We start from the raw sequence: 14,891 nt of genomic DNA on the forward strand, positions 1-14,891 counted from the left end.
TCGATTGAGCTATTTTAATAAATTTAATGGAATATTTGGTAAAATTAAATGTTAAGTATTGAATGCAAAATTCAAATATGATTTTGTAAATCAGTTTTAAATTGAAATTGAATCAATCATTGAATCTCAATTTCTAAATTATTTTAATTGTTTGGTATATAATATATGAATATGTGTTATTTCTAAATTCTAATCTTCTCAACGCTTCAGAGTACAAATATTTGATATAATTAATGAGCAATTATATAAGATAAAGTTTTAAATTTAACATAAATAATATGTTATTATCATATATTTAATTATCAATTATAAATAAAAATAATATAATTTGTTATTGCATAAAAATAAAATTTTATTATTTTAATTTTAATAACTTGGGTATTGAATTTTTTGTCATTTTAATATTTATAAGATATACAATTGGAAAAGAGACTTCTGAATCAGAAAATGGTTCCTGATATACCCAAAATTATCCTCATTAAGTAAACTATCGAAAGTTGACCACACTCATTATTATGACTTCCATAAACATGAGAGAAGACCAAAATGCTCATTAATGGGGCAGTTACAAAGTCACCCAAGTCAAGACTCTTAAAGGTTAGAGCAATTCACGTCCGCGCAATAATGCACCCATTAAAATCATATCACCACAACGTCAAACTCCACCATTATAAAAGGGGACTCAGAGAAGAGCTGAGGGCATCTAATTTCATACCCATTCTTTTACTATTGCAATTAACCTCTCAACAAGTTCCTTACTTAGGCATCGGAGTGATCCCCCGGGGTACACCTCGGGTCCTCCAAGCCATTCTTATTTGTTTCTTTTCAGGTGGTAGTGATCAAGGAACAATTCGTGAAAGTCGTTTGATTTTTGGCAGCAACAATTGGTGCCATCTTGGGAAATTCTTGAGAGGTTTTCTTTTTCAATCCTTGGTCAGTTTACTGCATATGGTACGAGTGTAAGTACTTGGACTATAATAGGGTTGTCATTTTGGGTATTTGCTGGCACCCTGGGTTATGTTTTGCATTATGGAGCTTAGGCTCTATCTGTATAGACTCTGGTACGGTACTATGTATGTATGGAATGAACTTTTTTGCTATGTATATGTCGTGTATGTAAATGTGTATAGGGTGTATGGGAACCCCACGACGTCGGACCCTCATTCATTATAGTATCATTTGTGTTTTGTATGATACAGGGACAGGTTAGGTTACTATGCCACACCCTAGGTATCATTACCGGGTTTGGGGCGTGACAGCTTGGTATCAGAGCTAATCAGGTTGTTAGGTCTTGTAGACTTGGTTAGGCGTAGCTATATGTACATACCAGAGTATAGGATGTAGGAAATGAATAGAGTAGGTCGAGGGTTGTTTTGTTACTAGATAGAGACTTGTTGAAAGTGTTCTATGTTTTTCCTGGAATGATAATTTCAGTAAAATCACGGCAAACCATTGATGATTTCGTGCTGGTGTGATAGGATAGACCTAGACCCGTGAGATTGGTAGTTAACATGGTTAGATGTCAACGATTGTGTAAATTGTATATGACGTAGCAATTCTAACCGATTCCTATTCTATTTTTCAGAATGGAGCTCAAGGATAACAACTTGGATAGTGGCTCCATGGAGACTTCGGGCGATGAGTCTCCTTCTGTGCCTCAAGGGTTGACGAGGCAGGTTATGCAGGAGATCGGGCAGAGAGTTAGGAGACATGAATGTTCTCCTACTATTATGGGGTGTACCATCGAGAGGTTCACACGTATGCACCCTCCAATGTTTTCAAGAGGACCCGATCTAATGATAGTAGAGGACTGGGTCGACAAGATCGAAAGGATTCTAGAAGTTTTACACTGCACAGATAAGGAGAGAGTCCTCTACGCTACCTTCCAACTGTCTGGGGAGGCTGGGCGATGGTGGGCTACGGTGAGTTTGCTGGAGAAGCAGAGAGTCAGTCCTACAGAGATGACATAGAGCCACTTCAAGGAAGTGTTCTTCGAGAGATACTTCCCAGCCTCCACAAGCGATGCTATGGCAGATGAGTTCTCTATTCTGACACAGGGAGATATGACGGTGTAAGGGTATGCTGCTCAGTATATAGAGTTATCTCATTTTACGCCATGTTTGATCTCGAACGAGTATGAGAAGGCTCGGAGGTTCGAGAAAGGTGTGAGGAAAGACATCCACAGATTAGTGAGTATGCTACAGATCCGTGAGTTTTCAGTTTTAGTGGATAAGGCTACTGTGATCGAGACTGGCATCCGGGAGGATGAGGTGGATCAGGAACCAAAGAAGAGGTCAGTGCTGTAATGACCTAAAAATTAAAATAATTAGGAAATACAATAAATAAATGGACTAATGGATAATAAGGGAAAAGGAAGGATTTTAGAAGAAATAACCGGCCTCGCCGACGAATGTCTTGTCTTCGTCGACCAGTGTTCTTCTAGAGATCGTCGACGACCTCAAGTTCCTCATCGACGAAGGAATCCCGAAAGAGAATTTTGAAACTCTGAATTTCGTCAATGAATGTATCTTCTCGTCGACGAAGTCTCTATAATCGTTGACAAACCCGCGTGTCTCGTCGATGAAGTTCTGCCTATAAATAGAGTTTTCTTCATTTTCAACGTGAATTTGTGAACTTTCTTCACTCTCTCTCTCTCTCTCTCTAAAACGGTTCCACCAGCCTTCTTTGTTCGATTTTGGGCTGAATTTGACCTGGTTTGACGATCTGGAACCACCACGAGGTTCGTAGGATCGTTCTATGGAAGGCTGTATGAGCTGATCATTGGTTTCAGGGGTTTGGGAAACATCCCAAAATCAGGGTAAGTGAATTATTTTGGTATTTTCTTAATGAATAATGTTATTTGGAGCCTAGGAAGTAGTAAATAAGTGTTTTTCTTAAGATTTGAGTTAGTTGGAATTTATTTTAATCAAATTAATTTTTTTAGATTCAGGGTCCAAGTGAACGCTGTGGGTATTGGTTCAGGGATCTTACAGGCATAGTTCGAAAGTCAGGTCAAGGGGAAATTTATGTATTAAATCAGGTTTTCACGAATTAAAATGGATTATGTGTTATTTATGTATATATGTTTTCATGTTGGTTTAAAATGCCAACCATGTAAAACTATGTTTTCTGAGCCTAGGAATTCTTATATAGCTATGTATATGTGAAAGTAAATGGATGAAAGGGAAAAGTAATTTTTGAGGAATTATGTAGGAAATGAAATGTATTTTCGACATATAAATGTTAAATGTGGGTTGTCCTATTTTGCAGGAACATGTATGAATTTTACTATTAAATTGTGTGGCATAAGATTCTATACAAATATATGTTAACTGTATAAGATGCAGACTAAGCAAGTAAAGCATTGAGAATAAAATATGATATGAACTATGTTGCTTGTGTATGTTAAATGCAACCATGTAAATGTAAGACAACTAAAAGACAGTCATGTTAGTATATTCTAACATATTTCTATGTAGACTAACTGATGATAGCTAAAAAGAGCTGTAGACTAACTGATGATGGCTAAAGACCAACTGCAGTACGAAGGAATGAAATGAAAATGTCATGAAATGAAATGACAATGGAATGTAATGACAAATGTGAACGATGTAACGTTGATGATTTCATAAAGTGAAACACAATGCAATGTTTAAGCTATGAACATGAACAGATGTGTATGATTGAATAATGACAGAAAGGATAATGTATTATGATATTAGAAGTATTTATGCATGTAGAACATGTTATGATTGGGCAAGGCATACTCTTCACCTGAGGGCTTGCTGAGTAAGGCGAGTGCGCTAGTAACTTCTGATGTGGCAGTAGTTGTATAACGTACCAGGGCAGAGGAAACCTACTTGTATGGGCCTGTATATTTCCCTATCCTTAGGGCCTTTTCTAGTAAACCATTGTTGAATAGTGTGAGTACGAGATCAATCTAACACTTGAGGGCTTGCTGAGTAAGGTGAGTGCCCTGGTATGCTTCAATAGTGACCTTCGGGTTGCCTAAGTATCAGAGCAGAGGGGTGCTACTTGTATGGTCGGGTAATCACCCCTATCCTTGGGTAATCTCATGGGATTAAATCTTTGCTTGTGATTGATTAGGTTCCGAGAACGTTTTCAGTGTTACATTAATGATTTGCAAATGTATTTAAAATGATATCTATATACCTTATATTAGCCACACGCTGTTTTAATATGTATGTTTCTTCCCTTACTGAGATGTGTCTCGCCCGAATATGATCATTTTCTTTTCAGGACATCCTCAAGGTCGGGCTTAGGGAGCTTGAGGGTTTATAGTCTTTTGAGGATTGTAAAAGAGAAAGGGTATATTTTTGACATACTGTGGGAATGTATTAAGTTTAAGTATATGTTTTATGTTTTATGTCGTTACGTTTTAAGTCTGTTGAGAAGGGAATGGTTGTGAAAATATTGAAATGTTTGGGAGTTATGTGTATATATGGAAATGCACGTGATGATTTTGATAATATGGATTTTAGATAGAGATAGTAAACTCTGGTATTACGGTATTATGGTATTATATAAGGAGATTATGTTTATATTTTCCGCTGCACATATTATGGATTATGGATTATCAAGATTTTATCAGGTATAACGCACCGAACCCAGATTTAAGGGTTCGAGGCGTTACAAGTGCCATCAAGTTCTAATCAGGGATCATGAAAGAAGAACAAGGGCTTAGGTTATCGCCAGAAAATCGAGCGTCAGGGTTCTCAGGTGGATCAGTCACGTGACCGTTGTATCAGGTAGCATAGATGGCATGAAGGTGAGTGCCAGTCATTTGGGGGTAACTGTTACAGTTGTGGCAAACTAGGCCACATGGCTCGTGACTGCTGCACACTGAAGAGAGACACGCCTGGATCCAGTGTGAACCGGGATAGCAATTAGATACCTCGGGGAACCAGCCAGGCGAACATACTTTTGGCGAGGGTATATTCTCTTACTCCGGCGGATGCAAACGATGCGGGGAATGTAGTGACAGGTACCTTGTTATTGCTTTCAAATAGAGCTGTTGTTTTATTTGATTCGGGGGAAACCCATTCTTTTGTATCTATGAACTTTGTAAAGTTGTGTGGGGTTGAGACCCAAGTTATGAATAAAGGGTTATCTGTAGCTACACCATCTAGAAGTGTAACGTCTTGTAGGAGGATATTGGGAGGCTGCCTAGTGGAAATTTAGGGTAGGCTGCTACGGGTGAATCTTTTGGTGTATGATATGTCTTGTAGGAGGAAGTGTAACGCCACAGATTCTATCAGCATTACAAGCGAGCAGGCTACTATTGGACGGATGTCAGGGGTACATAGCTTGGGTGAAGGAACCAACATGGGATGAGTTGAAACTTGAGAATATTCGAGTGGTTAATGAGTTCCTGGATATATTTCCAGAAGACTTACCCGGTTTACCTCCGGATCGTGAGGTGGAGTTTGTGATAGAGTTACTGTCTGGCAAGACACCAATCTTTAAAGCTCCATACCGGATGGCTCCAGCGAAACTTTAGGAGTTGAAGGAGCAGTTGCAGGAATTACTGGACAAGGTTTTTATCTGACCTAGTGTTTCGCCCAGGGGAGCTCTAGTTTTGTTCATGAAAAAGAAGGACGGATCGATGCACATGTGTATGGATTACTGTGAGATCAACAAAGTGACTATGAAGAACCATTACCCATTGCCTCGTATTGATGATCTCTTTGACCAGCTGCAGGGGACGCAAGTCTTTTCGAAGATCGACCTACAATCAGGGTATCATCAGTTGAGGGTTCAATTTGAGGATGTTGCAAAGACCGCTTTTCGAACCAAATACGGCCACTACAAATTCTTAGTCATGCCTTTTGGGTTGACGAATACTCCAGAAGTGTTCATGGATCTGATGAACAGGGTTTTCCATGAGTACTTGGACCAGTTTGTAGTGGTGTTTATCAATGACATTTTGGTATACTCGGGGAGTCTAGAAGAGCATGAAAATCATCTAAGGTTGGTGCTACAGATTCTGAGGGAGAGGAAGTTGTATGCCAAGCTGAAGAAATGTGAGTTCTGGTTGAATCAGGTCACATTTTTAGGCCATATCGTGTCTAAGGGCGATATCTCAGTTGATTCTAGAAAAATTGAAGTTGTGGTCGACTGGGTGAGACCGAAGAGTGTGCAGGAGGTTCAGAGTTTTCTAGGACTAGCGAGTTATTATCATGGGTTCGTGGAGGGATTCTCTAAGTTCTCTGGGCCTTTAAAATGATTGACTAGGAAGGGTGTGAAGTTTGATTGGACTAAAGATTGCGAGCGGTGTTTCCAAGAGCTGAAACAACGATTGGTTACTGCTCCGATTTTGACCATTCCTTCGGGGGAGGGAGGTTTTGTGATCTATAGAGACGCATCTCTGAAGGGTTTGGGATGTGTGCTTATGCAACATGGTAAGGTAATAGCTTACGCTTCTCAGCAACTCAAGGAATACGAGAAGAATTACCCTATGCATGATTTGGAATTGGCTACTGTAGTTTATGCATTGAAGATCTGGCGACAGTACCTGTATGGTGTTCAATGTGAGATTTTCACTGACCACAAAAGCCTAAGGTACTTTTTCTCGCATAAGGAGTTGAACATGAGGCAGCGGAGGTGACTTGAGTTGATCAAAGACTACGATTACACCATCAGTTATCACCCGGGGAAAGCTAACGTGTTAGCTAATGCGTTGAGTCGAAAGTCAGAGCATGCGGTAGTATTCGCAGTTGTAGCTCAACATCATATCAAATGGGATCTAGAAAGCATTGGTATAGAGTTGGTGGCCAGAGATCATCATACCTTCATTGCTAGCTTGGTGATCCAGCCGACTTTGTTTGAGGGTATTAAAACTACGCAGGCTAGTAATGTGGAGTTGGTTGAGACTGTGGAGAAAGTGCAGCAGGGGTTGGCTACGAAATTTAACATCTCTAAGGGAGGTGTGTGGAGGTTTGGAACCAGGTTGTGTGTTCCAAATGACGACGAGATCAGAAGGACGATTCTAGAGGAAGCACATCGTTCTTTGTATACGGTTCATCTCGGTAGCACGAAGATGTATCGGGATTTGCACGAGACCTTCTGGTGGAGTGGTATGAAAGAAAGAGATTGCTCGGTTCGTGAAGCAGTGTCTGACATGTTAGCAGGTGAAAGTTGAACATTAGAGGCCGGCAGGGCCATTATAGCCCTTAGCTATTCCGGAGTGGAAATGGGAGCATATTTCCATGGACTTTGTTATCGAATTGCCGCTAGCGCTTCACGGGCAGAATGTCATTTGGGTAATCGTGGACAAGTTGACGAAATCTTCTCACTTTGTACCGATGAAGGTTAGCTATACTTTGAGTAGGCTAGTAGACCTGTACATGCATGAGATAATCAGAATGCACGGGGTACCAGTGTCCATTGTGTCAGATCGAGACTCGAGGTTTACCTCTTAATTCTGGAAGAGCTTGCAGGAAGCACTAGGGACGAAGCTTACTTTTTGTACAGCGTTCCACCCCCAGACTAATGGAAAGTCAAACAGAACAATACAGATCTTGGAGGATATGTTGCAGGCTTGCGTGTTAGATTTCGATGGTGGTTGGATGCAGTTTATGCCACTAGTAGAGTTTGCCTATAACAATAACTTCTAGGCTAGTATCGGGATGGCACCATTCGTGGCTCTGTATGATCGGAGGTGTCGGTCTCCTCTGTATTGGGATGAGGTTGGTGAACGTCAGGTTTTAGGACTTGAACTCATGCAGCAGGCGTCTGAGAAGTTGAGTTTGATCCGAGATAGGATTAAATTGACGTAGAGTTGGCAGAAGAGTTACACGAACGTTCACTGCCGTGAGTTGGAATTCAAGGTGGGGGGTAAGATATTCCTGAGCATCGCTCCAGTGAAAGGGGTGATGAGATTCGGAAAGATGGGCAAGTTGAGCTCAAGGTATATCAGACCATTCGAGGTTCTTAAGCAAGTGGGTCTAATAGCCTACATGATTGCAGTACCCCCAATGCTCTCGAGGATCCACGATGTGTTCCATGTATCCATGTTGAGGAGGTATGTGTCGGATCCGTCTTATGTTATTAGTTACAAGAACTTAGCAATTAGGGATGCTTTAGCGTGTGAGGAGGTACCCGTTCAGATTCTGGACCATAAAGTTCAGAAGTTACATACCAAAGATATACTGTTAGTGAAGGTATTGTGGCGGAATCACGAGGTTGAGGAAGCTTCTTGAGAATTGGAAGCGAAGATACACCAGAAGTATCCACAATTGTTCTGAGAGGTAGCTTAGGTAATAGAGTTAGTTGGGTACGTGTAAGTAGTACTGCTATTGCATTGCGATCAGTGGTTAGTCTTTGGAGGTATGTGTTATTGTGAACTCTTGAGACGGTATATGTATGTAACCATGGTTTTCCTCCGTCATAAGCGAGGGTATGTATGTATTGTGACGGGGCTATGTTGTAGTAGCCGTCGGCTCTTCCTAAAGTCGCATATGTGTATTTGGTTGTGTGGATGAGTTCGTAAAGAAGAGATTACAAATTTCGAGGATGAAATTTTTGTAAGGATGGGAGGTTGTAAGAACCTGGCCCGTGAGATATGGAATAAGTAAATAAGAAAGGGTAAAACGGTAAATTAAGCAGGCTTCATCGACAAAGCTAAAGTTTCGTCAACGAAGGCCCTTCTATTATTTGGCGACGAAATTCAGAGGTTCATTAACGAGAAGAAGCCGAGGGGTTTCGGGAAATCCGAAAATCTCAAGCTCGTTGATGAGCCCACTACTACGTCGATGAATTTCCTTCGTTGTCTTGTCGATGAAGACGCCGCCTCGTCGACGAGGTTGGCCGAGTCAAAGGCTCTATAAATATGCATTTCTTTTCTTAGAAGCTAAGTTATCAAGGTTTTCTCTCTGTCTCTCTCTAGAACTCGAAGCCACACTCCCTCTTTCTAGATTTCTTTGTCGTTTGTTCTTAGAATCGACAAACCAACGTTACTGGGAGGATCAGGGAAGGAAGCTCTATGTGTTCTGTGGAACGGATCTTCGTTCTAAGGTCTTCGGGTTTTGACCCAAAAATTGAGGTAGGGTTCGATTTTCATTTTCATTTTAGTAAAACTGTAGGGAGTAAGATTGTGAGTAATTATTGTACTGTGGTTTATAGGTTTTGGGAACTCGGTTCGCTGTTTATGAGCCGTAGAGTTCGTGTTTGGATTTTCGGGGAAAGCTAAGGGGATTCTGTTTATATCGATTATTTTCGAAATCGGATTTGGTAGAACTGTGGTTCACGATCCTGTGTGTGTTTTGGCTACTTATTTGGGGAAATCAAATGGGTAAAAATTACGGGGTTTTCATGTTACGGTTTTGGTAAAAAGGGCCGTCGGGTTACATCTCTGGTTTCGTTGGAAAATTGTGGATATATTATGTTATATATTGTGTTGTGGAGATGACCAGGCCTTGATTCGTTTTAAACTGTATTTTGAAAATCATGATTTTGTGATTACCAAATAAGTGTGGAATGAACTGTTATATAAATATGCATAAGTTGTGATTTGCCGAAATGAGATATAGGAACATGAGTTTCGAATTATTCCAAGTTGTAAAAGAGTGTCTGGCTTTATATCTGAGGGTGTGAAATATCACCTCTTACCAGCTGATCTCTGAAGGGTGTGGATCCACCAGATACACCAATACGATGCCATGGGAGCTTGGGGCTGCGCCATGTGTCAAGGACGCCGTGTAATGCGGGCTGACTTCGTGCCGAAGGGTGTGATGACACCGAGTTACTTGATCATGTGTGTGTTGGGAACTATTTTGTGAAAATATTGGAATTGAACTGTGTATATTATTTTTATATGTCATGATAACACTCATATGCCACACACTGATATAACCTGTATCTGCCTTACTGAGAGGTGTCTCACCCCTATCGTACATACATATTTTTAGGTCCTTCGAGTAACCGGAACTAGCGTCCTTGTGTTGGGAGCATGGTGGTCGGTTTACTGCATAGGGTACTAGTGTAAGTACTTGGACTGTAATAGGGTTGCCGTTTTGGGTATTTGCTGGCACCCTGGGTTATGTTTTGTATTATGGAGTTTAGACTTTATCTGTATAGACTCTGGTATAGTACTATGTATGTATGGAATGAACTTTTCTGCTGCGTATATGTCGTGTATGTGAATGTGTGTAGGGTGTACGGGAACCCCACGGGATCAGACCCTCATTCATTATAGTATCATTTGTGTTTTGTATAATACAGGGACAAGTTAGGTTACTACATCACACCTTGGGTCCCAATGCCGGGTTTAGTGCGTGACAGCAACAATACTGATCTCATCAGGTTTAATACCAACCTTTTGCATTTAAAGAGAAACACCTAAGGCATCGACATAGCACCCAATTCTAGCATTCCCAGATACCATTTATATCCAAGAAACAATCGTCTTATTAGGCATCTCGTCAAAGATTGATTTTGCCCCACGTACCTGACCCAATCTAGCATGCCCAAAAATGAGATTATTCCATGAAATTGCATCTATGTCAGTCATATGTTCGAACATTTTGTGCGCCTCTATTAAATTATCAAATTTTGCGTATATATCTATAAGTGCATCTTCAGTCATGTTATTCGATTTTGACCCAAAGTTGCAGATATGACCATGCACTTGCTTACCTAGATCCTAACTCAAAGCGTAGGAAACAAGACTCCAGTGGTGCTAATATTATTCCATTGGTTAAGCCAAATCCGGAGCCACGAGTTGTTGTTCAGATTTTTAGTGAGGTTGATATACTGGATGATGGATATCGTTGGCGCAAGTATGGACAGAAAGTGGTGAAAGGCAATCCTAATACCAGGTATGCTGTGTTGCTCTTTTTTATCTATGTTTCTTCCCACCATTCAACCAAACTTAAAAAAAAAAAAAAAAAACTAACAAATTTTTTCAGGCAAACAAATTGGGTTTAGCTACTCTCAGCTTCGGGCTGATTTCATGACAATCAATTATCATGTATAGAAAAGTAGATTTATTTAATTTTCTACAAACTATTAGCATTTGGAAAACCTACAAGACTGTAGTAGGCATTATTTTTTTTAAACTTAAATTGGTTATTTTGACTTTACTGGGTAACATTGAACAACTACATAGGAGCTAGAGCTTGCTTTAGTCGGTTGAAAAGATGCTAGTTGGCGAAAAGTATCTCATGATAATCTTTAGTGGATGATATAGCATTTCCATGCATGAAGTTTGTTATTGACTGAAAAAACGTGGATGAAGACCATGGTTGTCTCAATTAATAAGAAATTTGATATTTCTTATAAACTAACACTTAGCTGGTGGGAAATAGGGCAACGATGTATGTCGAGTGTTACTTCAAAAAGGAGAAAGATATAGTTTACAATAGTGATTAGTGTTACTGAGGTAATTTAGGATAATTAGGCTATAAATAATTAGTTGAAATATTTTAGTTTATATTTCAATTGTATATATATATCAGAAAATTAGGTTGTAAATAATGCTGAAAATCTGACAGCATTTAGGCGCTAAAAATGTGCTAAAAATTGAGCAACGACTATGTAAATCTCTTCTATATATAATGAAAGCAAACCTGATTGAAAGGGCATTTAGGCCAAAATTAATCCTAATCCCAGTTTTGTTGATAGATCCTTCAAATGCAGTGAAAGCAAGTTGGAATAAATGTCTACATTATAGGCTCTATAAATACCTTTGTTTTGATAGTCATTGACTGCTATCTATGGTTTTGCAGTCCAAATTACTTAAACAATAATTAGAATTAAAAAGGAAGAAAATTCATTAGTTTGTAATTTGAGCACTCCGTTTTGGACTAATTAGCCATAAGCTTTTTTCAAATAGTCAAATAGGTAGAGGATTCAATAGGGCAAAATTTTAGCTGCCAAAATGAAATAATAATAATAATAATAATAATAATAATAATAATAATAATAATAATAATAATAAGTGTGTGACAGATTGGTGCCTGCTATCATATGATGAGACATATGGAGTTGGTGTTTTGGAATCTATCTTCTCATGTAACCTCAGTCTTTATCTCTTAGGCTGTCATTATTTGTAATTCTACACTTTGTTTTATGATATAAGAATAAAGTTTTACTTTTTGGTTTCCAGTACTGTTTGAGTTTAGATTTGTCCAATCCAACTTAAAGAACCCCCATACCATGAAATTTGATTTTTTAATTTTTTTTCTCTACCTTCGGGTGAAGCTCCATTTATTTGAATTGCATTAGGTATGGTCCTGTGTCATGTTATTTGGTTTAATCATGGCCTTAATGTGTCAATAACATTAGCAAAGAACTTCCTGCAGTAGAGTGCTACCTGGTTCTTTGCGCTTGAACTTGAATCCAGTAGTGCTGCAAAGGACCTTCAAGGGGATGGATCATGATCTAATTATCATTAGAATGAATAATCACAATAATTAATTAGGATAGACTTTGACCCTGTAGATTTGATATCCATTTTGAAATAGAATTTGATCAGGTAATTTTTATTTTGACCATATATGATAGAATACATTCTTAATATAGTTATGAAATATAACATAATTAGATTATGTTTTTTTTAAGGCTCTATTTGGATTAAAGATTTTGTTTGAGGAAGGAAAGGAAAGGAAAGACAAATAAGAAGGAAATTAGTTTTTCATTGTATTTTCTCTCTATGTCAAATGCTATTAAAACTGAAAAATTTTGTTCTAATGTTATTTAAAATTAAGAAAACTGCAGCAATTCACTTATTGTCTTTGCCTTGGTTGAAAGTCAACAGTAACCATAGATAGAATTGCTGCTCCCTATTACCTTTGCCTTGGCAAGAAAGTAAAATGAAGAATGTATGGATCTTTGCTCTAGTTCCCTAAGACAACCCAACAAATGAGCACAACTCATGAGGCATGAAGAAATGGCTTAACTGATGAGCAAAACTCATGAGGCCACAAAACATCCCAACAAATGAGCACAACTCATGAGGCATGAAAAAACAGCCCAACCGATGAGCAAAGCTCATGAGGCCCCAAGACAGCCCAACAAATGAGCACAGCTAATGAGACATGAAGAAATGACCCAACTGATGAGGAAAACTCATGAGGCCACAAGATAGCTCAACAGATGAGCACAACTCATGAGGCATGAAGAAACAATCCAACTAATAAGCAAAGCTCATGAGACCCCAAGATAGCCCAACAGATGAGCACAGCTTATGAGGCATAAAGAACTGACCTAACTGATAAGCAAAACTCATGAGACCACAAGACAGCCCAATAGATGAGTACAGCTCATAAGACATAAAGAAATAGCTCAATTGATAAGCAAAGCACATGAGGCCTTAAGACAACCCAACAGATGAGCACAGTTCATGAGGCATGAAGAAACAACCCAATTGATGAGCAAAACTCATGAGGCCATAAGACAGCTTAATAGATGAGCACATTTGATGAGGCATGAAGAAACAGCCCAACTAATGAGTAAAGCTCATGAGGCCACAAGACAACCCAACATATGAGCAAAACTCACAAGATATAGCCTAACTGATGAGCAAAGATCATGAGCCTCCAAGACAGCCCAAACAGATGACCACAACTCATAAGGCATGAAGAAATGGCCTAACTGATGAGCAAAGCTTATGAGGCCATAAGATAGCCCAACAGTTGAGCATAACTCATGAGGCATGAAGAAACAACCCAATTGATGAGCAAAGCTCACGAGGCCCCAAGATAGCCCAACAGATGAGCATAACTCATGAGGCATGAAGAAATGACCCAACTGATGAGCACAGCTTATGAGGCATGAAGAAACAGCTGAACTGATGAGCAATGCTCATGAGGCCCCAAGACAGCCCAACAGATGAGCACAACTCATAAGACATGAAGAAATGACCCAATTGATGAGCAAAGCTCATGAGGCCACAAGAAAGCCCAAACAGACGAACACAGCTCATGAGGCATGAAGCAATGACCCAATTGATGAGCGAAGCTTATAAGGTATGAAGATAGCCCAAACAGATGAGTACAACTCATAAGGCATGAAGAAATGACCCAACGGACGAGCAAAGCTCATGAGGATTAAAGAGTCCCTCAAAGAGCTACTCAGATTGAAGCTGCTTGGCATAAGGAAAGCCTTAAAGATCTGCTCGGATTGGAGTTGCTCGGCACGAAGAGTGCCTTAAAGAGCTACTCGACACAAAGAGCATCTCAAAGAGTTGCTCGACACAAAGAGCACCTCAAAAGAGCTGCACGGCGCGAAGAGCATCTCAAAAAAGCTACTCAGCACAGAGAAAGCTGGTCAGCATGAAGAGCATCTCAAAGAGAGCTGGTCGGCACAAAGAGTGTTTTAAAGAGCTACTTGGCACAATGAGCTGGTCGGTACGAAGAGTGTCTCAAAGAGAGCTAGTCGGCACGAAGAGCATCTCAAAGAGAGTTGGTCAACACAGAGCATCTGAAAGAGCTGCTTGACACGAAGAAAGCTACTCGGCACAAAGAGAGCTGCTCACACAGAAAGCATCTCAAAGAGCTGCTTGGCTCAGATCAACCGGTGGAGCTGCTATCAAGCCCAAAACGGCTCGTCAAAACTACCATCGGCTCATATCAACTAGTGGAGTGGCAAACCAACCCAAGACAGCTCGTCAAACTACCATCGGCTCGAATCAATTGGTGGAGTCGTGGACCAGCCCAAGATGACTCGTCAAATCTATCATCAGCTCAGATCAACTGGTGGGGTCGCGGACCAGTCCAAGAAGGCTCGTCAATGCAATCATTGACTTAGATCAATTGGTGGAGCCACGGATTAGTCAAAGACTTAGGTGAAAGAAAAATGGCTCGTCAACATGACAAGCGACCTGAATAAGCGTACAAAGCCATGGATAATCCCAAAATGACTTAGACAAT

The 14,891-nt window shown here is 39.8% G+C and overlaps 1 protein-coding gene across 1 annotated transcript; it reads left to right on the forward strand.

Moving 5' to 3' along the window:
* The first annotated feature begins 2,195 nt into the window (after nt 1-2,195).
* LOC131151531 (probable WRKY transcription factor 26) lies at nt 2,196-14,459 on the forward strand. Its single transcript, XM_058102771.1, has 3 exons — nt 2,196-2,293; nt 10,635-10,838; nt 14,132-14,459. Exons 1-3 carry the CDS (start codon nt 2,196-2,198, stop codon nt 14,457-14,459), a joined length of 630 nt encoding a protein of 209 aa, XP_057958754.1.
* The last annotated feature ends 432 nt before the right edge of the window (nt 14,460-14,891 follow it).

The sequence above is a fragment of the Malania oleifera genome, chromosome 3, assembly GCF_029873635.1.
Source record: "Malania oleifera isolate guangnan ecotype guangnan chromosome 3, ASM2987363v1, whole genome shotgun sequence".
NCBI classification, from domain to species: Eukaryota; Viridiplantae; Streptophyta; class Magnoliopsida; order Santalales; family Ximeniaceae; genus Malania; species Malania oleifera.